Consider the following 27,220-nt stretch of genomic DNA (forward strand, 5'->3'; position numbering starts at 1 on the left):
GGGCATGAATGGCATGCAACAAGATGGCAACAGTGCAACAAGATGGCCGACTGCAATGAAGCTACCATCGGGAGCTCCCCGGGAAAGGATCACCTTTTGGTGTAAATCCCCACAAAAATAGCCCCCATCAAGCCACCGCTTTTCTGGAACCAAAGCAGGCGATCTTGGGATCCAGCACAGCTGATAACAGTTGAAAAGTGAGCCCAAAATATGCGGCTGCCCACGGCCCCCACAGGGGGCCACCTAAAAGGGTGGCCCTTTAGTGCCATTTGGGCACAAACACATCCCTCCTAGTCTAGTGGTGGGACTCAGGGAAGGAGTCCTTTCGCCTTGGCGCGCTAGGCGCGTCACTTCCGGCGCACAGATGTCAGGGGAGGGTACTTATACCTCCCCCCGCCTTTTTGGCGGCCTCTTTGCACAGTCACGCTGTCTCCCACCCTACCACTTACCCAGCGTGGAGCTGGCAGGCAAAGTACGTAGAACGTTGTAATGTTTTCTTTTGTCATTGTAGGCAGAGTTACAGGGTGATCTGGAAGCAGATGCGTACATAAGGGTAACTCTGCACGAGCACAATAGTGGTGCCAGAGCCAAATACCAGAAGCCTCAGGGCAGGTTCCTGGAAAACCGTGTCGGCGCCCCGTTAGTCCTTCGGGTGGTTAGGGCCTGACTAACCGGGAGCTTGCCTTGCTACACTCCGCCCTGAAAGGGACGGAGGTAATAAGGGACCAATGTGTCACGTGATCCGGGAAGAGGATCACCCAAAAGGTGTAGCACTGATTGGGTTTCCCACAGTGCTGGCTCATCAGGTGGGCAGAGCAGCATAGGTTGGTAACAGCTGCTTGCCCTTGGATCGCCCATAAGATAACCCACCACATTGCATACTTTTGTATGGAATAAACCTGCAGCAATATTTTCCCATAACAAAAGTTGTGTTGTGTTTTTATTTATTCATGCATGCTCAGACTGTGGGTGGGGATGTTGCCAATAATGGCACTAGTGTCCGGGGCGAGGATCAAGGCGAGGACTGTGCAGTGGCTGGAGAAGCTTGGCAGCTTTTGCCTGCAGACAGCCACCAGCCCTGCTGTCACTGTGCCATGTGCAGCCTGAACCATCTCGGAGGAACAGCAACAAGAGCCTTAACGAGCAAGGGTGCCGACTCTCACGCCCATGACTTGCTGGAGCAGGGGCTAGAGGGAGTGAGGTGACCATATTGTTATGTGGGGAGCCCATCGCCGTCGCCCTCTCTGCTGTTGATCTCCATCAGCCAGCGGCGCTGGACCGGCCCCCGGTGCACAGATTGTACATTGGCTTTGAGGCAACCGGGAGGGTTATCCAGCGTGGCTACACAAAGACAGAGCCACGCAACTGCCTCATTCCTGTCTGAAGGATTATGGCGAACCCCGGGCTATCGCCCCGATCAGTAAAGGAGAGAGGAGCACAGTAAGTGAAAAAATAAGAGGCACAGCAGAAAAATGCAAAGAGTGGAGAAGCAAGAGTCAAGCATTGTTTGCCTAACTGGCCCTGGTCTGCCAAGGGGACTGCTGAGTGTCTTTGGGATTGCCATGTGTCGTGGGAATACCCCCACCCCCCAACGCTCACCTCCCTCAACCACAGAGCTCACCCAATACTTATGATGGTGAGGAGGCTCCCATTTCTTCCCCAGTGTTTTTGGTACTGCCATGCTTCCTGAGCAGGCGCGCAGCACCAATTGGGCTCAAAGGGCTTCAGCCCCCCCACCCCACAGTCGTGTGTGTCAGCCCTGATGAGACAGCTTCCCGGGCATACACACTGCCGCACCCGAGTACTTCACAGGTGTTTAAAATACCATTTACTTGTCAATGAGGCTTTGTTGTTGTTTTTCACCCCTTCTTAGAGCCCCTTCATCTCCACTCTGCATATTGCTGGAAGTGTCAGCCCCCCCCCCTGAAAATTTTAGTAGCCCCCCCCCAAAAACAAATTGGCTCTAGTTGCGCATCTGGTCCAGAGACTAACCCTTTACCCCCACCTCCTTCAATCACAGAACGCACCTGAAGCAGGTGATGATGAGGAAGCTCCTATTTCTGCCTCTGAGCACTCCACTGCCCCCCTCCCCTCGGCCCACTCTACCTGGCCGGCACCCTCTCCGCAGGCAAGCGGGTCACCGCCAGCATGTATGCCAGGAGTAAGGGACTGACGCCCAGTATATCGTGCTGAGTGCTGCATCGCTCACACTCCAAATGTCTCAAGCTTGTGTCTAGACAGCAAATGAATGGCCCGGTGACCTGTCCCTCACGGGTTAACCCCGCCGCACCACCCCCACTAGCAGCATGCCTGCACCAGCTTTGACTTATAGCTGAAGCACATTGTGCTCCGCCTACAACAGCTCCTGACCTCCTCCTGGTACAGCCTGCAATGATCTGCAAAGGAATCTATTGCCCCTGCCCCCTCCCTACTGCAACTCACTCTTCCTATCTAAAATCCCCCAAATGGAGGCCACTGCGCCCGTCAACCTCCAGGTTGAAGCGGGAACACTTCTACGCCAGAACTTGCTACTGTCTACCCATAATCTCATCCTGCGAGTATAGTGTGTCGTGAGGCCTACACTGATAGTTCACACTGTTATATTAGGCTTATATGCTCTTTTGCGCAGTCAACGTCAACACTGGTGTACATTGTTATTATAGGCCTATATGTTATTCTATGCTTTTTATGATTTCCAGCTCTTTCCACACCAATACTGTTAGCATACAATTTTCCTAAATCAACAGCCCTATCGTAGCTACCTCAGAACTATATCGCCCACATATCCTACCGTCTGTTGTATGCCTCTTATATACTGTGTTGTCTCTGTGCTTACCCCATATGATTATACCTACTCGATTTGTAACGTGTACAACTGTGACTGCTTAAAGTATACTTCTTGTGTACACTGCTGCTTGTATTCCATGCAACTGTATTTTACCCATATGTAACTGCAATTGTATTCACCCATATGTAACTTGTGCAACTGTTACCCTGCCAACTATGTAAAGCATTCTGATACCTTCAGGTCGAGTTTGCGCTATACAAAACTCTATAAATAAATGGTATACGCGCAAAATTTAGGGACATAACTGGTGACCGTAGCACTGTGGCATGAGTGATATTGATGCAGTGCCTCTTGCAGAACTACATCCTATATACGCATGTGCAACTCCAGCTTGGGGTGTATGTGTTGAGCATGTACAGCGCCCAGTGCTGAGTGGAACCTATTTAGCATCTGGTGTGTGAGTCGAGCATGTGCCGCACTGGTGCATTAGGGTGCTTGTGCAGCTTCAGGGGTATGGGTTGTGTGTGCATTGCCTTGTGTGTGTGTGTGTGTGTGTGCACGCGCGCGCAGCAAAGGGAGCATAAGTGGTCCATGTTCAGCACTTAGTGTCGTTTTTGGATATGTAAACTAAACAGTATGTGAGTAGTGTCATATAGCACTGATTATTGCGAATGTAGTGCTTTTTCACTATATCCGGTTCTGCCCATAAATGGTGTTTTAGCAAGTTGTGCATTTGTATCACTGGTTACACGAGTGGTGTATTTGCTGCACATGGAACATTTGCAGGAAGATCCAACGTGTGCTCATCCTGTTTAAGGCACTTTTCTGCTGCTTGTGCTGTGCTTGTTGATTCTGTTATGCTTGTTCTGTGCCATGTGCTTCTCTTTTGCTCCTGCAGCAAAGGGTGTGCATGGTCCAGGTGATGTGCCATGTGTGTCTCTGGTAATTGTACAAGGCTAGGTTTGTTTGTGATGCTCTACACTGCCTGGCATGTTTATAGTGCAGATCCAGAACCAAACGCATCTAGTGCATGTAGTATGGCAAGTGTTCCTTTGTGCATATTGCATGGCACGGCCCCCTGGACTACTGAGGATGTGTATGATACACGCAACTCAGTTGAAGGAAAGAGTGCAATAGCAAGTCGTTGAGCAGCACGTTTTCATAGTCATTCCAAGTACACATTGTATGTTGTTGCATATCTGCTTGTTGTGTTGGTGGCAATTACAGTGAAGTCGCCATAAGTTACGCTGTGGGGGTTAATGGCATTTCGCCGTTTGTGAAATGTTAGGCCATCATCAGGACCAGGTTACAAAATTCCATACAGTGTGGCAAGTTGTCACGGAACGAATCCAGCCGGATGGTGTGGTCCAAAGCGTGGAGCGACACGCGCTATCAAGAGTGATTTGTTTCTATCGGTGTCAGCCCGCCAGGAAAGAAATCCTACAAGCGGTCCACTTGAAGTGTTCAAGAGTCGCATAGTGTTTGGGGAGAGGCAGCATTTTCCTGTGTTGTTACCGAATCCCAGGCAAAAATGGAATGAGTCGAAAAGGGGGACAGAGCAGCCGGGTTCAGTCTACTCGAGCCCTGGGCACGTGCTGCTCAGCCGGTGTGAGTCCGGTGCGGAGTGAGTAAACTACTGAGGCATATGTGCCTCGTAGGGTTTATAATTGAATAATATAAATGTTTCTTTCAGAATATTCTGTTAGTAGAATGGAGGTGTGTAGCAAAATCGTGTTGCGTTGGGTAAGAAGTAGGTGTATGGCCAAGAAAGTCTGAAAGTTGCATTTTTTTTGTCAGTTTCAGATATTGATTTGCATGGATTTTCTAGCAACATAGAAAATACAAACTGGATAAAAGTTTGCAGGAAGTATGACTGGTGCTTAAATAGCTGCAGGATGTCATAAAATGGTTACCATCTGTTCCATACATAACCACTGGTGTCTCGACGTTGAGCTGCTGACTTGGAAGTCTAAGAATCCAGGCTCTAACCCTAGCTTTGGCAGTTGACCAAATGTGTGATTCTGGCCAAATTATTTAATCACTGGGTCTCTTAAATTGTAATCATGTGTAATGAAAATGTAGCTTGAACGTGCGCCACATGAATAATGTTCATGTACTGTCATTGCCTGTTCTGATTTATCATCAATGACATCTACCACTGGTCCATGCAACTATCTCCTCCTTTCTAGCTAATGCACCTCTTTGTTACCTTGTAATGGGTTTCTGCTTGAATTACTTGAATGTTTTCATCTTGTATCTCTTGCTTTGGCTGTGTATTTGGTATCTCTTTAGTACAAACCTAGCCAAAGGGCTGCACATGGTCAAAGTCAATGAGTGATAACTGTTTATTTGGTAGCCGAGTAGTGCGTGGTTGGCATTTTTGTCCAGCTAACTGTGCTTTTTTGTGGGGGCTTGACATGAGAGTAAAATATAAGTTGTGTGTTTGTGCAGAATAACTCTCACTGCGAACACTATGTCACTCTCACGTTGCACGAGCATAACTTGCAGCACACTTTTGAATGTTTTCGAGTGCGCTTATTACATGCTGCAGCCTTTCTCCGGAAGATAGTTTATGATTATCAGACCATTTTCATTTAATTATTTTAGGTTCTAAGGCACATTGGGTAGTCCGATAATGTGCTGCATGGCTAAACACTTTTAAGGTCTCAAAGGCGAGACCTATTGGCTATTCCAATCCTTCTTTGTTTTAAAACATTACACAGTACCCTATCTTGCAGCTTTCTCCCTTATTGTCTTGCTCCTGCCACAGCCGTATTTTCTTTAATTGTGTCAGTTCTCTGGCTCTTACCATGTTTCATTTGACATACACAGTGAATGCTCCTGTCCCGTCGAACCTCTTAGTTTGCATCTTTCCTTGTATTTTTCAGTTTTTATGGCCATAAAGCTCTTCTGTCACTTTACTCACCAACATCTATATTACTTTTCCTATCAGACCGAGACTTTTCGAATGTTGATTAAAATGGTTATTCGTTAAAAAAAAAACGAATTGATGAAAACCCCTTAGGTCCCACTAACAGGGTTTTGTACGAAACGCAGGTGAGCTCACACCTGGAGAAGCAGAGCACAGGTAGAGCTTCGGGTCATTCAGGTGCCCTTGTTCTGTTCACACACAGAGTGTGCACAAGTGAGGCCTGGGCACAAGGCTTACCTCGAAGCCCTGGAGCAGAAGAGAACGACTTCAGGCTTCGTTTGCGTGTCCTTATCACTGGTTGAGCACAGAATGTGGTCATATGTTCTCATTATTGAAGGATAGTGCGCTTTTAATGTCATTGATTAAGTTAAACTGAAGTATATGGTACTATATTAAAGCAGTACTCTGCAAATGTAAACACGAATGCCTCGAATTTTCCTTTGATGCGCTTAACCATTGACAGTACCACTGAGATACTCTGAGTTAGTGCCCAATTCATTCCCTTTGGATGACAACCCAATGTTCTGTATCTCATGGTTGTTTTTACGTCTCGGCCTGGCGAAAGCAGCGCATTCGCTGCTCTGCCATGCAGAGGCCTTTTCGAATGGATACGATTCCAGCGTGCAAGCGGGGAGACAGAGGAGAAAGAAGATGTGCACACGGGGATTGGATGCTTTACTGGCGGCGTGATACACTGGGGACTTTTTTTTCGCCACCAGTAAAGGCAGTCCCCGCGTGCACATCTTCTGTCCGTCCCATGACGGGCCGCGCTTGTTGACAATCTGACCTCTATTCCTCAGTGGGCGGGCATCCCTAAAGACCGACGGTGACGCTTCTCTCGGCACCTCCTTGAGAACTTGCGACACAGGCGCACGTTTAAAATGGCCCCCTTCTAAGGTGGGGCCAGAGACCAAACCTACCATCGAGTTCTCTCCCCTGTCCCGTCACTGTGCCGAGTATTTCTGGTCGCTACACGTATAACCGAGCCCTGTTGACAACACGTTGCTGTAATTTTCTTTTTTACCTTAAGCCAGCCAATTTGTTTTTCTTTTCCCTGCTCTCCATTGTGGACAAGTGTCTGAAGCGAGAATGCATCTTCCGATCCCTCTTTGAGAGAGCGCTGATAGAGTGAAATTCAATTTATAGTGAATTTTCTTTTTCTGATGTGCCAATCTGCCCGTTCATTTCCATTGCCTGTCACACGTGTTCCGGAGGAACGCGGCCCCGCGCTGCTGGAAACCTAGGTGACATTTCCTTCCCGCTCCCCAGAATTAATAACAGGCCTCGTATTCATGTGATCTTTGCTCCGCTGTCTACTTCTAAATTGTTAAAGCTACACATGGTTTTAATTGGTGTCAGTACCGTATATGTGTAACTGGGCAGTGTGGTCAGTCTTCCATTAAGCTGGTCACCACAGGAATCCATGTCTCTAGACCTGGGCTCTTCTTACTTTGAAGTTACTCCAGCTGGTTCAAAGGAAGAAACACAAGACTACAATTCTCAGAACACAAAGGGTAATACATTAAAAGTCCAGCACTGAAAAAAGGTGACAATGCTTCCTTTCCTCATCTTCATGCAATACCCCTTGTTGTTTTATAGGACAGAAGGCACTTACGTAGACAAGTTTTAAACATTGGATGTGACTGTTCTAGCGGCCATGTCGCCACACACTATGAGATTGATTGAGTTTTAAGTCAACAGCCTTAAGCATACAGGGACTTGTAATTTCAGTTTGTAAATATAGGCCCGCATGTGGAAAAAGGAGACTGTCTGATGAGTACAGTCTTAACATGGGTCACTCTTGCAACGACGCTGTTTCCAAACCTCCAAATCATTGCTTTCTAGTGTGCTAGTCCAGTTACTTCAACGAAAGCAACACAAGCTCATAACCCCCAGAATGCATTTGTTTAATCACTTTGTTCTTGCACAGTGGAAGGCCCATCACAAAGATCGACAGGCCATCTTTCACTGGTTTACTGCTGTATTTGTAAGTTAAACTGGTACAAGCAAGATGACATATTTTTACAGACAGTATTATCATGTGTAAACATGTCAAAGTAATGAACTAATACTATCATAAAATGCTCTACATTATGTCGCATAATTTCTACATAATTTTGCCACCCTGCCACATAATTTGGCCCTCCCCTGGCACATAATACTAGTCGCCCTGGTTATTGCTTGGTACTGGTTATTTGAATTTTTTGGTGTCAAGTAAACCATCCGAACATTTACTCAATTTACTCTGTGGTAGATTAATTAGAGGGAGTCGTGATCAATAGTGGGGAATGTGAGTTCATGTAATGGTTGGTGGGGTACATGGATAGGCGAGAGGAGATCACATATTGCTAGGTTGCAGGGGTATAGTTTCAAAGAAGGAGGTTGTAATACATGAGGGGGGGTGATGGCAAATACAATAATGGGGAGTTGCAGAGAACCAAGATTTAAAAACGGAGGACCTGATTATAATCTGACAATGGTGTTCAGAATGATGTCAAACGTATTACTGTAAGTCTCATTACGGGTTGCATCTATATTGCGGGATGTCAGTTAATGTGCCATGAAGTATGTATACTGCTCACTACACTAACCCTGGACTGCACCACACTGTGCCCTGTTACGCATTACCAACGTTGGTAGTTGAATATAATGTAAAGGAGGGGGATCTGGGACAGTTAGACAAAAATGTACTCTAATTGCCAAAGGGATACTCGTCAGATGGTATTACCTAATCTAAACAGACTGGTACCTGGTCACTGACTTAACAAGCATTAAAAATGCAATAGGTCTCGCCTTTCATTAAGTTAAAGCCATCTGCTTTGCTATACAATACCATTAGCAAAGCAAATGGCTTTAACTTAATCAAAGGCGAGACCTATTGCATTTTCAACGCTTGTTTTTCACAGGCATTATGTTTCTCTTAGCCTGAGACATGCCACATTGATGTAAAACGAGTTTTGTTAGCAATATGCCCCAAAGTGCCTTTGAGCGAAAGCAAATTTTGCAGAGGTGAAAGATTTGTAAACGGATGAGTTCCTAATGTCCAGTGTATTCTTTGATCTTGAGTACTCCCACCCACATGTAATGAGGCTGCCGCAAGTCACCAGGGAGTTCTGCTGAATGTCTACAATCAAAGGAATGTACCCCAAGTTTCATTAGATTGAGACCAACATATTAAGAAACAGAAAAATGTTAATTGGTTAAAGCGTCTTCCTAACAATCATTGTTTATGAAAATGCTTTTCTCTTATTCTAGAAAATGTATCTTATTTGTCGCTTATTTTGAAAAAATGCATTTGATGACAAAACAACATCACACTCGAAAATTCTTCCTACAGTCACAAATCTACCCTCCCCCTCAATCTAACCTTTTGTCTTTTGTTTGAAGTAATATATAATTTCATGTTGGATGATGCTGGGTTTCTGCATATGACATGGTCGTGTAGGAATTTGACAGACTATTGGTGGTACGGTGGTACAGATTTTAAGACGGGTGATGGGGATAGAGTTAGAGGAGTCGGCCCTACACTATTTGGGGGTTATTCATAATCCTAAAAATCATAAAAGTAAACATAAATTTGCTGCATTGGCGTTGTTGCCGGCTAAACATAGGCTAGCAGTTCATTGGCTGTTTTCCCCCATTCCCTTGTTGACCTCCTGCTTGCCAGATATAGTAGAATAGGCAGGGACGGAATCCCGTCGCAAAAGAGAGATGCGCACGGATGAAAAAGTCATTGGAGGATCTAACGACCAGGAGATGTCTGGCTCAATGGTTATTCCCCAGGTTGAGGTGAGCTAAATCTACAGGAGAAGGTAGTCTTTGCAACCATAGACCCAAGCATAATGAAGCAGTCTGTTATTACATGTCATACTGTGTTATGGGCTTTCTCTACATTAGCAGAAGGAAAGGGAGGTGTTGCCATTTCCGATCTCAAGGGAAAATGGAAAGAGAGCAGTAACGAGTAAAAAGGATTGTTTTTGCTCAAGATTAAAGACGTGGAGTTCAATTATGGACCAGTGTTTTACAGGAGCATCAAGTAGAATTTTTTATGCTCCTTGGGTTTACTTACCTTCTCACAAAAGAAAGCACAAGACCACTCTGTGACCTCCTCACTAACTGCAAATAGATTAGACCAGAGAAAGATTGGCCTAATCTTGAGCGATATATATCAGATCACTGTCAGCTGCATAATGGCCATTTGGTAACAGTTGCAGGTAGAGCTAGGGAGATGTGGTCTAGTAGCCTTTGCTGTAGCCTTTTTAACCTGGGAACCCAAATTTGAATCCTGGACTCAGCACTAGACCTAACATCTTGTGATTCTGGACAAACAACGTAATCTTCCACTGCCTAAATGTGTGTACATTTTATTTGTGTAATCCCCTCTTGATATATATGATTGTCTCTCAAACCCTCATCCTATGGACAGCGCTCCTTACTTCACAGCCATGATTAGTTGAGAGCGGTGAGAACTCAGCTCGCATAATAATAAAAATCCTTTTCAGGGGGAACAAATAGTCATTAAATAAACCTGAGCTTAACCCCCATGGTAGCTATGGCACAGAGCAGACATACTTAAAGTAGAGACAATGTATAAAGTATGTGTGCAGTACTAAAACAGTCATAAAGTTAAAATACAAAACAATAAAAATCCCAAAATGAATTAAAAAAAAAGTCATGACACCAAAATGACAAAAATCCAATAAGATGATATGATTTTTAAAAAATGTTTTAAGTAGAAATAGTGCCAAGAAGCACAAAGTGCCAATGATAGTTATTGGTCACAGCAGAACAGGACCTAGGCACAGTTTAATGCAAACCGCGATGAAACACAGATCGGATACACTAACCAGGATTGTCCTGATCAAAAAGTTTACCTTCTGCCTTTTGTCCTTTAAAGCCCCATTCCACCAGCGAAGTACATTTCTCAACCCCCCCCCCCCCCTCCCTCCCCCCCACCCGAGGATCTCAGGGGAGACACTTAGAGACTCACAGGGTGACAACAAGAGGGTCCAGTCCAGATCCAGTTGCCAGCTGGGCAGTTGCAGCAAAAGGCATCTTGTAGTTTTTTGTGTCCCTGTGGCTTTAGCAAAAAACCAATCTTATGACCCATGGAGGCCACTTTGCTGTCCTGGGTACAAGAGACAGAGCAGATCCAGTCTTCTAGGTTATTCTCTGGTCTCAGACAGAAGGTTCAGTCCTCTTCTGATCTCCCACAGGTACAAGAGTGTTCTGAAGTGAGTAATTGGAAATGCCACATTTATGCCAGGTACGGCCTAGTGTGTGGAAGGGAACCTTGGGGACCCCATAACCAATGGGGTAAAGGTTCCCAGGGCTAACCCTACCTATTTTGGACATTTTCAAAATGGGCAAAGTCTTCAGTCCCAATAAACTTGGGCACAAATGGTTGGGGGGGGGGGGGGTTGTGTGTGCACAATGGTAATCCTAGTGTCCTTCCACATCTAAGACTGAATCCAGTTTTATGCAATCCATGTACCCTCAACAAACTCAGAAACCGAAGTCTGGTAAACAAAGCAGAGCTTTTAGCAACCAGAGGATACACACACATTGTTTTGGCATTCTGTTTCTCTCCTTTGATGTGTGCCATAAATGCCATACAAAAAACCCTAACAGACCTGTCAATCAGGTCTTGTCACTCCAGCAGAATCTGACACAGTGATGTCAACAAGAGGCCACTGTTATGGAGGCCGGTCTGGTTTGAGGGACACAAGAAGCGGACACTCCTGAATGTTAAATCCAGCTGCTTGTGACAGGGTAAGACTCTGATGCTAATCAAGTTCATGGGCCCAGGCCAAAGGCTGTACCCATTTCAAGGGCATGTCATGTCAAGGGCACAACAACACCTCCCCAATTCCAAGGCTACTTGTCCCTGTCCCTGTCCTGTCCACACCTTATTCACGCCCATTGAAATGCTAACTACTAGCTGACAGAAGGGAGAGAGCAAAATGCAGATTTAACTGCTAGGGACTTCGGGCAGGGAAACAGCAACTCTTTAAAAGTCATCTTTCCAAAACATTTATTACTAATCTGACTTAACCAATGACTTGGGATTGTAATCAATATTTCAAAAGGTTCTAGGTGAAGATAACATTTATTAAACTTAATATTGTATCCTAATGCTTTCCTATGGAACAGCCAGTCCTGCTACAGTGAAAATAGCTGTAAAGGCCTTTTCTCTATATGGACATATTTAACACTAAACGTTTACATGTCCTACTTTTAGGTACCAGGCCCCCTGCCCTATTGGCAATAAGGCCTACTTAGAGGTGGCTTATAAACATTTAAAAGGAAGATTTAGGTCTGTGAAAAAGGGCTATATTGACAGGTCAAATTTTCAGTTAAAACCTACACAGCTATGCTACCGGTGGGCCTGGAGACATGCTTAACAGTGCCACTTAACTGGATGTCACAACAGGTACCACAGTCCACTTATAGCATTTAATTTACCAGCTCTGAGTATATTTGATACCATATACTTGGGACTTATAAGCATATAAAATACACCAATCAGATGTATACAAATTTCATCATGTTGAAAAGAGGAGCACACGCTCTTTACAATTGGTTAACAGAGATAAAGTGCACAGAGTTCTATAGCCAGCAAAAATACAGTTCAGCCACAAGGCAAAATAAATACAGGGTAACCCTGTAGATAGGACACATTTCCAACAATACATAAATACATACAAGGGCTGTGACTCATTCACATGTGGATGTCTGTATGTAAATATGGTCCACCTGTGTGCCTGCATTCATGCACCTTCCCAGCAGAAGTCTTATCAAGCGACCTTTAGGCATTGAGTCAGGGTGTAAATCTCACCTACAAATCCTCAAATACTCCCAAATTTGAGCATAGTCTAAAATTTTGAATTAACAGTTTTTTTCATAGAGGAAGGAATCCATTTATTCTCTGTTGTAAATATTAAGACCTACCTCACTTGTTGCTCAACAGAATACAATTTTTGCCTCAAATCATTTTAGTTTTTTGAGGACATTGAGCGCATATGCTACAAAAAATAAAATTGGCATAGCAGGATTTATTTGTTTTTTAATTATTACCTAGTGGCACATTTAGTCATTTGATATAAAATGCCAAAGCATCTTTTCAGGTATAATTATTAAATATTTGATCCTCATCAGCGATGTCTTTATAACACATGGCACACTAATTTCACCAGTCCCACTGTCTTGACTGAATACTACATTAACTCTTCCTACTGATAGAGTTGAGCTGAATGACTGATCACTGTTGAAGGTAGCATTTGTAAATGGTGTTATTCATATATGGGATGATTGAAACATAGCTGATGAAAAGAGAGGGTGTCTTTGGCATCATTTAACAGCAGAAGTGTGAATGTTCTCTTTTTTGTTTCAGAGGAACAGCTCACTGTCTTACAAGTCTTTGAAGGATGAGTCCTACGTCCAAGAGGATGATGTAAGTTCAACTGTTGTACTGTACCTTTGAAGAACTCTATTTTGAGTTTTTAATGTTTTATTGTTTATTTAATAGGACACTAATTATTGCTTTGGTTTCACACCTAACATGAGAACTTTCAGGCAGTTTTAAACAGGAGTTATTGGGTTGCCTTAGATTGATGCTTCTTCTGGGTAAAGATAAAGTGTCAGTAAATGGAGGTTGGTAGAGTAAACATATATATTTTTTTTGAAACACACTTTATTGGGATTTTCATGTGGGGGTACATCATAATACACATCACATTGAGCATTTTAGTTATGCAGAGAGCACAGGATACAATTCAGGCATTGTGCGCCATCTGTGCCAATTGTGGTGTTGTCTACAATACAACTAGGGAGGCCACCAGTTCATCACAGTATTATGCATTACATTCCTAGCCTCTAACCTATTGTGTCCAAGGGGAGCGTTGTCCGCTCAACTGACCCACAACCCCATATCCCACCCAGAACCCACCCTCCGTACCCAACCATGCCACGAAGAAAACAATCTTAGTCTGGGGGACTCAGAGCATACCCCTGGGGGGGGAAGGAGTGCGGGCCAGAGCAGAGGCCAATCCCACCCCCCCCCCCCAGCCCACGGTAGGGGAAGGAAAGAGGCCGGTCCATGCAGCCTGAAAGAGGGGACTAAATGGACAGGTAAGATCCCACTCTAAATTGTGGGGGGGTTGGGGGACCAGCCCCCACGGCAACCACCCACCAATAGAAAACGGTCTCATCTGGTAGAGTAAACATATGACATGCTTTTCATCCAGACTTTTCAGATTTACTCAGCAATTCTGGGAGGCACACCAGGGGCTATCACTATAGCTGGAGCTATCAGGGAAAAACAAATCTCTGACCAGAGAATACATTGGTAGTCACCTGCCATGCAACCTATCCTGGCACACCTCCTGACTCCTCTTTCCTTGAAGGGTGCCATAGCTCCAACAGATCCTTTATCAGTATTGCCTTAGCATAACCTGTACTGGGAAGGCGCATACATGACAAATCTCCTCACCCCGACTTGGGCTAAGTAAGGGGAAGTGAAGTCTTTTGCCTTCCAGATTGTCCATTATGGTCATGAAGGTTGTAAGTATATTTCGAGGCTTCCACTTTTCAGCTCCTCCTGCTGGGAGGCGGTGAATTTTTATTCAGAAATCTACAATGTGTTCTACATTGCACTGTTTTTTATGTGATGGTGTCTTATCTGCAGAAGCCTTGATTAGTGATCAAGAATCTCTAAAGGCTAAACCATGAAGAAAATTCAAATATCACACCGTCTTCTGCTCCACTCCCCACAGTGCCTGTCACAGATGTTGACTACCTGTGTAGCTTGTAAAAGACTCATGCATATAGAGCCACTTCCAGGCGACTTGCCGCAATACGGTTATATCTTTGTAAAATAACTCCCCACACTGCATTTTAAGTCAAATTCCAAAGGTTCAATTGAAATCTTTTATTTAGTTTTACAAAGCTTCTTGCTGACAAATAGTCCTTGCAACAAGTTATCAAATGAAAGAAGCTTGAACAAATTTAGTGTGTTTTGAGCTGTTAGACAGCCTTCCTCAGGAGTTTAAGGGAAATACAGAGGATGTGGGTGATTTTATGAAGGACATCTGTTTAAGACATGGCCATGATAACCATCTCATCATGTACAAAATGTTGCTAATCCTGAAATACAAGGCAACAATAAGTACCTGATAAAGGGGATCTGTGTGGAACACAGAGGGGTATGTAAGTCTTGAAAACACCTAAATCATTTGACATATTAGGCACAGACAATTTGGGGAAATATGTATTTTCAGTAGTCTTTCTAAAAGTAAATCAAGGAAGAGTCTGCCAGGGGTCTTTATTTAAGAGAATTTTCCTGCAATAAATACATGTCCCAAAGCAAGCTAATTTGTAATTGCTATTTAAAGACAACCCTCAAAAGTCAAATAAAGTTCAGCTATAACTGATCGCAAATGCATCCTCCATTGACAAATTCTTGTCAATAGTTACTCAACCATTGGTATTTTCCCGAGTGGATTTATTTTGAGAAATCCTTAATGGCTTAACATGTCAATGAAAAACATTCTCGTATGAGCAGGCCTGCATCTAACAGCACCAGCACAAGTCTACTGTCAGGCAGAGTGGCTAACTGATCATTGGAAATAGTCACCTGAGGCACAGAGATAAATGCAAACTCTCTCAAGGGCTTCTAGAGACCCCAAGTACCCAAGTAATGGGCAGATGTACTGTTTTTTCTGGTTGTGAAAAGCAGTCACTATTTGTAACTCGTCTGTTTGTGAGCAGGAACTGGTTTTGCAAACCAACCTATACAATAACAGGTCTGTTCACAAAATAAGGATTCTGAGTGAGTCGGAATCTGACCTACTAAATTGTGACTGACTCCAATTGGTAATGATCACAGACATGGTGGCCACCAAAGGTCAGCAAACCACCATTTCTGTGACTGACTTTACATAAAGTTAATTTGTTTTTATATATAGGCAGCCTAATTAAGGAAACTGGCCTTGTTTTAAAAAAAATTAAAAAAAGGTTATGTTTTTCAGATGTTTCAGAGAGAGTTGACAGTGGCTGTCTGGACAAATGGCTACTCCCCCTGAAAGTTTTCCCTAATTGTACAAAGGGGAAGAGGTCCAAAGGGCACCCCATCCCTTTTATAAATAGATTACCACTCCTCCTTGGGAGTCTGTAACTTTTGAAGGGGGTACAACTGCGATTCCGGTTGCAAACCATTGATATACATGTTACTGAATTGCAATTTGGAATTGATGCCCACAACACGTCCCTTCCAAATTGTGATTCTATATTCATTCAGCAACTGTACCAGTCTTACATTAAAAATAACTTTTTTGCAGTTGCAACACTGAATTGGAGTATTTGCGACTGCAAAAAGTTTCATACATCTAGCACTAAATGCTAGATATATGAAACCAGAGGGCGGAAGAAAACAATCTAACATTGGAACCAATGACCATGTGCAGTACCAGTCATAGGAGGAGTCACAACACTTCTTGATTCGAAAGACTTCTTTAAAGAAAAGCAAGTTGTACACTACTGAGCCCAACACTAGATGGCAGAAGTATGCAGAGCATGTGTATCTACAGCTTCACATGCCTTGAGCACATTTAAAATTGCCACTAGTATTACCCATATTACATAAATAGATCTGACTTGGTGTTATTTGATTATGTCAGCATAACTGTCAGCTGTATTTTAACTGATCAGCAGTAAACTGCACCATGTTAGAGCCTAGCAAAAATTGCCCTATATAAGGAATTTCCAATTTTGAGTGGTGTTTCTCTAATTAATACTTTGCACAGCACATTGAAATGGGGTAGACAACCAAATTAACAGAAAAACACAAAAAACGAAATCTATTTAGGCGATGAAGTGAAGACAGCCAACAAATTCAAAAGCTGTCTCCCTCAAACCATTTACGATACGTCCTATCGTTTTTAAGCCTTCGGTTTTCAGATTTATAATACATTAATCAGTTGTTTAATTTTTGATTGAAATAATACTTTGTATTCTAAGTGTACCATTTAGTTTGGCTTGGCAAATATTCCTAAAATGTGTAATTTGAACACCTGGGGCCGTGTTATACAAGTGCCCCAGGGCGCAACAGACGTTTGCGTCCGTTTTGCATGCCCCCGAGGCACTATGGTATTACAGAAAAGGCTACAGACACTTGTACGCCCTTTTCTGTAATACCGATAGCGCTGGCGCACGTAAAGCACCAGCGCAATCTTCAGAGGTTGTCCCCTTTTTTGCATGGGGGCGTGCCCCATGCAAATTAAGGAATCCCTTTGCCTCTGCACCTGCGCCGTATTACAGACGCGGGCACGGAGGCAAACAAGCTCTCAAGAGGCACATTGACAGTGAGCTATCTAAAAGGTGGCGTACAATCAGTGCCCCCTGATGGTAACCCTTTGCAGGAAGAGGGTACTATGGACCGCTAGACATCCCCTTGCAGGTAGGTGCCATCACTCACTGCACCTGCCTGCCAGGGGAGCTCTAATCCCTCTTCAAAGTGCAAGCGGCACTGTAAATACACAAAGCAGCTTTAAAGCAGGTTTTTCACCTGAATGCGCTGACCCTGGGCAGTGAGAGTTCGCAGCTGCCCTGGGGACAGTGCATTCATCATAATACAGTGCATTTTCATTGTTTGCTAATGGAAAAAATGTGTGGCATTTGTCGTCGGATTCTTTGGTGCTTCAACTTCCATTGGCACTAAACAATCGCATTCCTTGCAGTTTTCTTACTCTGTCTTGCTTCCGTTGCGTCTGTCCAGCATATTTGTCAATGATCCATTTGGAGCCTCGGGTCCCTCAGCCCTTCTCTTCGGCCACCCGCTTCGAGAATGTTCAGGCTGTAGTGGAAAGAACCCCTTTTCAGTACTGTCCACAGTGCCACTCCATATATTTGTATCTATCGTAACGGGGAGTTATCCAGTTAAGGCAATAAGGGCAGGATCAGTGTACTAACATTCAAAATGGTACCCTTTACACCATCCTTTTATCACAATTTTGACCCTGAGCCCACAAAAGTATTCTATGTCTCCTTTGCCAATGAAGACTCCTTGTTTCCTTTGGAGATTATCTCTTCTACGCCTCACTTCACAATATCTTTCATACTGATATAACCAGGGTATTTATATTTTCTATAGTACATACTGGTATGCAAATAAAAGCAGACAATCCTAAATAATAAGAGTTCTGCAAGAGTAAGACTTTTTCTGTGGATCTTTATATCAGACCACCTAATGTATTCATTACACAGTGTAAGACAGACAAATCACAATAGTGACACTTATAAACCAACAGCACATAGAAAATTCTTTAACGTACAGTCAACTCGACATTACAGTACATAAATTGACTTGTCTGAAAGGCTATTCATTATCCACATACATATCACACATATATAACATTAAGGAGAAAACTCCAACATAACCAATGAAGGTTTGACAGTCAATTTTACTGGGGATATATTATTCTCCCTCAGGGTTTATTTGTCCTACTAGTACTATATGGCCCTAAGTGGTCGGAGTTGATAGATTTTTGATGCTTTTATTGGTCGCGGAGGTATAAGTGTACTCCTTGACCTTCCCATGTTTGAAGATTGAATCTCGGAGGATTGAAGGCGCAGCCCCAAGTAATGAAGGATCTGGAGTCACCGCCCGCAGATAATCATTCCCCACAGATGCCTCGGCCTGGGCAGGTCATTAAAACAAGCATCAGTAGCCACCACAAAGCGGGATATTCTAAATTTTAGATGCACCCACCCTGGCGGTTTGCCAATATAAGTAAATGAACCCTAATTTTTATGTGGCACAGAGTAGACGGAGTCCAACCTAAACCCCCATCCCCTAATCAACACACCTGTTAATATAGAAGGTGGAGTTCCCTGGAATGACAAGAATCACAAATGTGTCCCACACAAGTACCCTTTCAGCCCTGAGGAAGATGTTCGCCAAAAATCCTGGCCCACCAAAAAGGCCAAAACGCTTTGGCGTAATTAAGAACGTGATCAGGACACATATACTGTGATAAAGAGGGACACCGGAAGGTCAAGAAGTACACTTATACCTCCGAGACCACTAAACGCATCAAAAATCTATCATCTCTAACCACAGAGGGCCATATAGTACCTATAGGACCAATACACACTGAGGGAGAATAATATGACCCCAATAAAATTGACTGTCAAACCTTCAATGGTTATGTTTGACACTTTCTCATTAAAGTTATAATGTGTCTGTTATAGTCCTTCTTCCTATTACACTTTGGTATGATCTGTTTCCCCCCTCCCCTCACTCTCTCTTTGGTTCCCTCCACCTGGAGCTCACCTTGAAATCTTGAGATCATTGTCAGTTGTGAAGAGTGGATGGTCAATAAAGCAGTACTAAGAACAACTCCTGTTCTGGACATTCCTTACTTTCAACAGTGTCATTATATGTGTTGGACACTTATGTATGTAGATAACGAATAGCCTTTCAGACAAGAAGTCAATTTATGTACTTTAATCACTAGTTGACTGTACGTTAAATAATTGTCTATGTGCTGTTGTTTTAGAAGTGTCACTATTGTTATTTGTCTGTCTTACACTGTAAAATGAATACATTGCGCAGTCTGATGTAAAGAACCCCAAAAAAAGATATGAATAGACTGCTTATATCAGTATCAAAGATATTGGGAAGTGAGGAGTAGCAGTGGGAATCTCAAATAGAAACAAGGAGCCTTAATTGGCCAAGGAGACATGGAATACTTACCTGGGTCCAGAGTCAAAATAGTGATATATCTATGGTGTAAAGGGTACCATTTTGAATACTACTCCAAATATTTGTGGTATGATCACCACTTAGTATGCAACCTTGTTCGACGCAAGATGGAGCAGTGGCAAGACAAAGATACCCCCTGATATCTTCAGTGAAGACGTTGAAGTGTAAGCGAAAACAGGCACCTCCGTGTCTGCAGAGCACCCAGCCTGCTTTAGTCTGGAGCTGAGCTCTCCTTCAGGCCCTGAAGCCAACGACCAGCCACCCCCACCGAGAAAATGCCCGAAGACGTTGACCGTGAGTACTGTTCTCCATCACTCACACCAACCGGCCAACCACTTCCCCTTGGGGAGCCGGACGTCAAGGCCACTACCAGCCCAACAGCCTTCCGGTCCACCTCTGCATCCTAGCCATGGCCAGCACTGATACAAGGCCTGAGAGCTGACCCCAGCTCTTATGCCGACACACCCACATAAGACCTGGCTTTCCTAAGTACCACCAATGTCTTCCTGTTCCTCAGCATCAGCTCAGCTTCGCTCTTGGGAGCCAAAACATCTTTCGACACCAAGACCCGCTACTAAGCCAAACCACCTGTCGCCGTGACACGCCCATCTATAGCACTTTCCTGGTTGGGCTTTGAAGACCTCTATTCCCTACTTCTGCAGTAACTCCAGGAGAAGTTGGACAGTAGGCAGAAGAGACTATTCATCCACCCTCAAACAGGTAAGAATGTTGCCAAGCAACCACCAAAGGAACAGGACACCCTCGCTCGCAAGAGGAAGCTACCTTCGAGGAGCAGCTTGCATTGGATCCACCACCTCCTCCAAAGCCCAAGAAACATCGAGATAGGGGCACCAACCCCCTGCCCTCTCAGCTTTCTCCCATTTCTTCACCTTCCTCCTCCTCCACCCAAGGCCGCCACTCCTCTGCTTAAAGCAACTACTCCACTCCACCAGCTTCACCAGAGGGGTCCACACGTTCCTAATATGAGGAGGGTAGCCCCCTTGATCCTAAGGATCCATATGATGCCCTGTATGACCCAGAGCTCCAAGATTTTCCTTAGGATACTTATGTTGTTGTTTCCACAGGTGACAATGATCCTGACCTCTACCCCACCAAGCCTTCCCCTCTGGATGGTACCAGCTCATATTACGAGGCCATTTACAAAGAACACACCTTCCACAAGGTGGACTTACACACCATCACTGAGGAGGATGTCTTCTTAGTGGAGACACTTTCTCACACACACTGCACTCAAGCCAATACCTGTCCATGCTCAAGGGCATGCTAAAATCCACCCAATATATCTTTAAAGACCCAGTTAAGACCAGAGTGGTCACACTGACGTAACAAAACTTGAGAGGACCCCCTCTGCAAGGAACGTGGAGGGGCCCCCTCTGGACTCAGTCAGGAGCTCTCTAGCCAAAGTACCTTGCTGAGGGGGCACTCTGGAGCCTGGGGACCCCCCCGCACTGCAGGGGCTGCGGGGTTCCTGTGTTACGCAACTGAGTAGTCATGCCCAGGGTTGATAAGTAATATAAGGCCTCCCCGTCAGATCCACCTTATATTAGAGGCAGCTCCCCCTGGAGACTCTGGTTGTGCATACCGCATGTAAATGAACAAATGTATAATGTTCTGGGGATGGCCTGCTGCCAGACAAAGAAAGCAAAATGATAGATGCGGTGGACAAAAGAGTGGCCACCCAATCTGCCACTCGTTGGCTCATCGTCAACTCAGTGGGCCTACTCTCTAGGTGCAGCCGAGCTCAGTGGCATGAGATGAGAGAACTCATCCAACATCTCCAAGACCAATACAGACAAAGGACTTAGGAGCTTTGGCCAAGGGCCAGACCATCTCCAATACCACCATCACATGTGCCCAGGTTGCGGACGAATCTGCCGCCAGGGAAATCAACTCCATGATCATGATCGACCTTCATGCCTGGCTCCATTTCTCTGGCTTTCAGTCAGAAGTCCAACAGCATTTGTTCAACATTCTTTTTGACAGGGAACACCTCTTGGGCTCCAACTTGATCAGATGCTAGAGGAAATGAACACTGTCAAGTCAATGGGGACTCTCCAGTACCCATCGGCCGTGGGTTCTGTTTTTGCCTGTGGTGTTGTGACGGTAAACAAATCGCCTCTCTGGAGACATCCACCTCACACAAGAGGCAACAGCATTAGCAAGCCTCCTGTGGTTATTCAGGAGGAATAACTGACAGGGCAGGGGCAGCGGTGGTTCGGCGAAGGGAGCCACTCCCACCAAGCAGTGACTCTTTCTCCCTCCCTTCAGATCACACACCTGTTGGGGGTCGCATACAAGCGTTTCTCACATAATGGCAAAATTTCACCTCTGATCAATAGGTTCTGTCCATTGTGCAACACAGCTGTTGCGTGGAGCTCACTGTTCCCCCACTAAACATCCCCCTCACATACTCCCTCCCGATCGACCACCAGTATCTCCTCCAAGAGGAAGTCGATGCGCTACTCCTCAAAGTGGCACTTCCACCGTGGCAAAGGGGTACTCTGCCTGTACTTTCTCATCCCCAAGAAAACCGGGTCCATCAGGCCCATACTCGTTCTTAACAAGTAAATTCGTCAGAGCACTTCCACATGGTCATACTCCGGGATGTCATCCCACGTTGTAGACTGCAACACTCGTAAAGTATCCTACACTGGACATGGGAACAACATCATCCTTTCTCACTCAGGCTAGGTGGTGAAATTGTTGAATAAGGAAAAAAGAAAGGGGGGGGGATAAAGAGGTAATGCTAGTCACAATCAGTGGAGGTGGACACGTCCTCCTTCAGTCTATAGATACTTAACCAAAAAGATCCACCCTCCGATAGTTTCAGAAGCCATGTCCTGCCAGATTGAGTATGTTTCCTACAGTGGTGGGAAAAACACACAGTTTGTTTAAATTCCCCTGACACACCAAAAAGGTCCTTGGTGTCATGCTTCATCATAGGGGTCTTCCTGCCCCTCTACGGGACGGGGTGTGCTACAACCTATGAAATACATGGGAGCACTGTTGTTATGAGACGACTATGTGTCGTGTAGGAGTGTGAGTGGAAGGGTCAGGAGTGAATGGAAAGGTGAGCTTTTAAAAGATACCTGGCTTGTTGGTTTAGAAAATGTTAATATACCTTTGAGCTGGTATTGTTAAAAAGATGTAGGGAGGGAGGTTTGTTTGCCTCAATGAGCTATACCCCCTATGTCAGTCAACATGTTTCGAAGCCCCCCTGGCTTCTTCTTCAGGACCACGCAGATCCCTTCTACACTCACTAATTATGTGGTGTGTTCATTAAACTCAATTACATTACTGAAAAAGTGTTCGTGTGGTTAATTATATAGTGCATGAGAATTGTCAAAGCACATATACGATACCTAAATAGGTATCTGTCATCGTTTATTTGATTTTAAAAGGAAATACGACCCCATGAGCCTGTTACGGGTGGGAGGGCTGCCTATTGTTGCAACTGCTCCTGGAACACTGCCCCGCCGTGTCTGGCCTCCCCGCGGCTCTGCTGGAAACCTTGTTTACATTCACTCCTGACCCTTTCACTCACACTCCTACACGACACATAGTCGTCTCATGACAACAGTGCTCCCGTGTATTTCATAGGTTATAGCATGCCCCGTCCCGTAGAGGGGCGAGAAGGCCCCTTTGATGAAGCATGACACCAAGGGCCCTTTTGGTGTGTGAGGGGTATTTTAAAAAGCTGTGTGTTTTTCCCACCACTGTAGGAAACATACCTAATCTGGGAGGACATGGCTTTTGAAACTATCTAAGGGTGGATCTTTTTTGTTAAGTATCTAGAAATTGTTGAATAGACCTTAATTATTTCGTCAAGATCATCTCAGGCTCTCTTTCTATCACTAATACACTATTGTATCTATTCTCAAACTAATTGTGTGTGAATACCTGCAAGAAAAGTCAAGTTAGCAGAAAATGGAAAACAGTAGTTTATGCAGCAGGTAAAACAGGCCTACTAATGTCAAGTTAAAACATTAACTCAATGGTGCACATTTATTATGCGTGTGCACATCAAAACACGTAAATGAAAAATCTCAGTACATCAGATTCATATTACATGTTGAATACAATAAAATCCTAAAGGTTTATGTGTAAGTATTTCTAGGAACTACATTTTAAGGCAATATATTAAACATTAGTGCTCACATTACATAAACGTTTGTAGTTTCTAGGGTAATCGCATTCTATGTATGTGAAGAGCGTTTCTATTCCACCAGCAAATGCCATTTAATGTATTAAGGCACACATTAAGTAAATCGATTTCGTTTTTATAGTGAGTACATGTCTACTAAGTAAAGATAGTTATTAACATCTTATTATATATGGTTAAGGCATACAGTATGAGTATATTTACTAATCCTACAGTAAATGCACTTTAATAATAATGTCAAGTGTAACACTTATTCTAATGTTGTTAGACCACACAAGAAACATCCTAAGTGTACGTTCATGTTCTGTATTAGTGACGTGTAAAGGTGTAGCCAAAATTGCATTCCATCAGGAGAAAGTGAACGAGCAGTGTAAAGATTGAGCTTGTTGCTTGAGTCAGCTCTTGCATACTGTACCACTGTGTACATGTTCTGTATATCCCCTGACCTTTTGGCTCACATTCTCGAGTCCACTGAAAAGTACTCTACCTGGCCACTTACCATTTTCCTATGTGTCCAGAGCCATTGTTCCCACTGTATTTCCCAGAGGCCCAGTTCTCATTCTCCTATCCCTATTGCAGTGTGTCAGAACGGAATTAGTTTGTTTTGAAGGATCTTCTGATCTCATTATTTGATATTCGTATCGACCCCCCCACAATTGCAGCTTGTGAGGTCCTTATATAGTTCCCACTGTGATAGCTGCTGCATTTGGCCGGAGTACATTGAGTGATGTGATGAGTTTTTAAATGATGCATTTTGGGTGTGTGTTGGCGATTCAAGGGGTGCTATTTAAAGGCAGTTGGTGTGGGGAAGTATGAGTAGTCATCCTTTGGGAGAGAAGAAAGATAAGCATGACAGGCATGCAGAGGGTAACATTGCATTTATATAATAACTGCTTTTTGGCTACAGGAGATAAAGCAATAGATGTGATAAGAGCATGTTTTAGTAACAGAATTTCATTGTCTAATGAGTACAGTTGGTGATATTAAAATGCTCTGTACACCAAGACCGTCTGGAAGCCTGGTTGTGAAAAGACACAAGGAAAGTCAGTGCATACCCCTTAATTATACTCACACTGATCAAACTGCAACCATTGACTAGTCTCAATGCAATAACAGTAATAGAGATTGGAGCAAGGAAACCAGGCATTGAGGACACACTTGTAGAGCCTAGTGCCCTCCAGATTCGCTGCTCCTCCACAGCTCCCCATCTTACTCATCTCCAACATGAGTGTAGAGGAAGTCAAAGGACCAGCAGGGATATATGGGGTGGAGGTACTAGGGTTCTGGGCCTACCCATGATCCAACAGGTGTAGTTGGACTCAATCACTACTCCGTTCACTCAATCTGAATGGCTTTCCCCATCAACTGTCTTATCAGCCAAACCAATAAGTTTAATTGTAGACAAACTTCTGTCCTTCATCCCACAGTCGTGTAAAACCTTGTTGCACCCGCCTCACAATATCACCACCTTACATTTCCTGTATTACGACAAAGAAAACTGAAACTTTGGGTGAGGTGCTTTGTATATGATACATCTAAAAGCTTTTAAAGATTTTGATTATGAGAAGGTTTAAATGCTTACTTTATTAAATAACGGTTTATTGAAAAGAGTGTGAAAGTTACATGTTATGTTTTCATGAGATTTTTTCAGGGAATGTGTAGTTTAAAGGAAGGCAGTCAAGTATGTTTGTACTCTAAAGCTATAATTTATTTTTTCTCTAGATTGCAGCTGTGTACTCTTCAGTGAACAAAACAAGTCAGTCCATATTGATCCAAGATGAGCTGGCCAATTATGCCTACATTCAAGAAATTGCAACTCGGCGATCTCCATCAATTGGCAGTGAACTGTATGCAACAGTCAGAGACTTGGAAAAAACCTCAAACCACTTTGACGAGCCTGAGTCATCGCTCAGAACATACGATGAGCCAGATTCAGAGTACGAAATAGTCCAAGTTATGTGCAAAGAGGATGAAAGGACAATACCCTTACCTAATGACTTCCACAATGCTCTTCCACAGGGAGAAAGTGACTATGAAAGTATTGGAGACTTGAATCAAAACGGTGATATCACTAGACTTTAATACCTTTAAAAGTAAGGTTTTACAACAAATGCTGTCAAGTTATTTCAACAATATTTTGCAAGCATCACACATATCTTTTTAGAAAGTTGGATGTGAAAACAGTCATATGAACAATCAAATGAAGGCCGGCAATGGACGTTCTATATCATTCTGTGTTATGAGTGAATAGCTTTTATATTCATTAAGTACGATCACACATGTTCTGACTAGGTTCAGCAGTTGGGTGGAAATCATGCAGCCAGTATTCTTGCACATTTCCTGTCTATCCAGAGAGAAATTTCCATTTTATCACCAAGACGTTTCGCATTGCCATGAACAAAATCCACTCTCCTCATGCAAGACATCGCTCTTTATTTGTCAGAAACATCTTTTAGATGTCCATCCAGACAGCTTCAGAAGCAGTGGACTTGGCTTGTTGTGATGCTTCTTGCGAGTTGACTTGGTCTTCCTGTGAAATAATAATTTTTCTTTTAAGCCTAAATCATGAATATATGAATGTGGTTTTAATACCTCTTTCCCATACAGGGCATTATCTTGTTTGGTGTGTTTGGCTTGCGCCACAAGGACCATTGCGCAACAGGAGACCTATTTACAGTAGCTTTTCTTTCTTGTCCATGGTTGCAGATTGAAGGTACTTCACAAGTGACCTACACAAAAACTGTACTTGAATGACTATGATTGCAATTAGTTGGTAGCCTAAAGCTTTATCACCTCTTGGTACTTATAGAATTGTTTGGAACATATCATAATATGTGAATTAGTATATTTGAAATGGTACTGCCTACAAACTGTAGCCTTAACATTGAGAATTTTAACTAGCCAACCATGTTTGAACAGCTGCCAAAACAAATCTGTAGACACTATGGCAATGAATGAGGTCCATGTTTCTTGGGATGGCTGAAAATAAAAGGCATGTATAATAACTTTTATTGTATTTTCAGGTACTTAAGGGTGATCATCAAATCCTATTTCTATTGCACAGAAATCTTGGTAACTCTTTTACGCTTAATTTAACATTTGTAACATTATGCACAAATTAAAATATATCAATCTTTTATCATCTTCAATGGATGTATTTTTCATTTACCTGATGAAAATATGATGTTGTCTTAACAGGAACTTTTTAACTGGGCACCACGATCCACTTAAAATATAGATATATGTTGTATCCCATGAATTCAGTTGTTGCTCCTTGCAAACAAGCAGTGATGTTATATAAGATAATTTATTGATTTCTAGCGCAATGTTAAAAACTTCTGGACCACAGCCTGAATTATGAACAGCTTTATATACAAATTAAAACTACCTTAAATCAAAAGTTAGATCACTTGACACATATTTGTAACACAACTCAATTACATATGTATTACTAATTATTGTCTCTTATAAGAATACTAACTATAGTTTTCCAGATGATCCTGTGGTCTCAGTTGTTATTCTTTTCTGCACCACGTCCTCCTGATAATTGATAAC

At 43.5% G+C, this 27,220-nt stretch overlaps 1 protein-coding gene across 3 annotated transcripts in view; it reads left to right on the forward strand.

The window, feature by feature from the left end:
- PAG1 (phosphoprotein membrane anchor with glycosphingolipid microdomains 1) overlaps nucleotides 1-26,814 on the forward strand; it is a 602,401-nt gene extending 575,587 nt beyond the window's left edge. For all 3 annotated transcript variants that reach the window (XM_085605365.1, XM_085605366.1, XM_085605367.1), the window contains 2 exons: nucleotides 13,114-13,173; nucleotides 25,388-26,814. In XM_085605365.1, coding sequence (XP_085461491.1) covers nucleotides 13,114-13,173; nucleotides 25,388-25,747 — 420 coding nt within the window. In that variant the 3' untranslated portion in view covers nucleotides 25,748-26,814. The remainder of the gene's footprint in view (nucleotides 1-13,113; nucleotides 13,174-25,387) is intronic.
- The last annotated feature ends 406 nt before the right edge of the window (nucleotides 26,815-27,220 follow it).

Source organism: Triturus cristatus, chromosome 5_1 (genome assembly GCF_964204655.1).
Source record: "Triturus cristatus chromosome 5_1, aTriCri1.1, whole genome shotgun sequence".
NCBI classification, from domain to species: domain Eukaryota; kingdom Metazoa; phylum Chordata; class Amphibia; order Caudata; family Salamandridae; genus Triturus; species Triturus cristatus.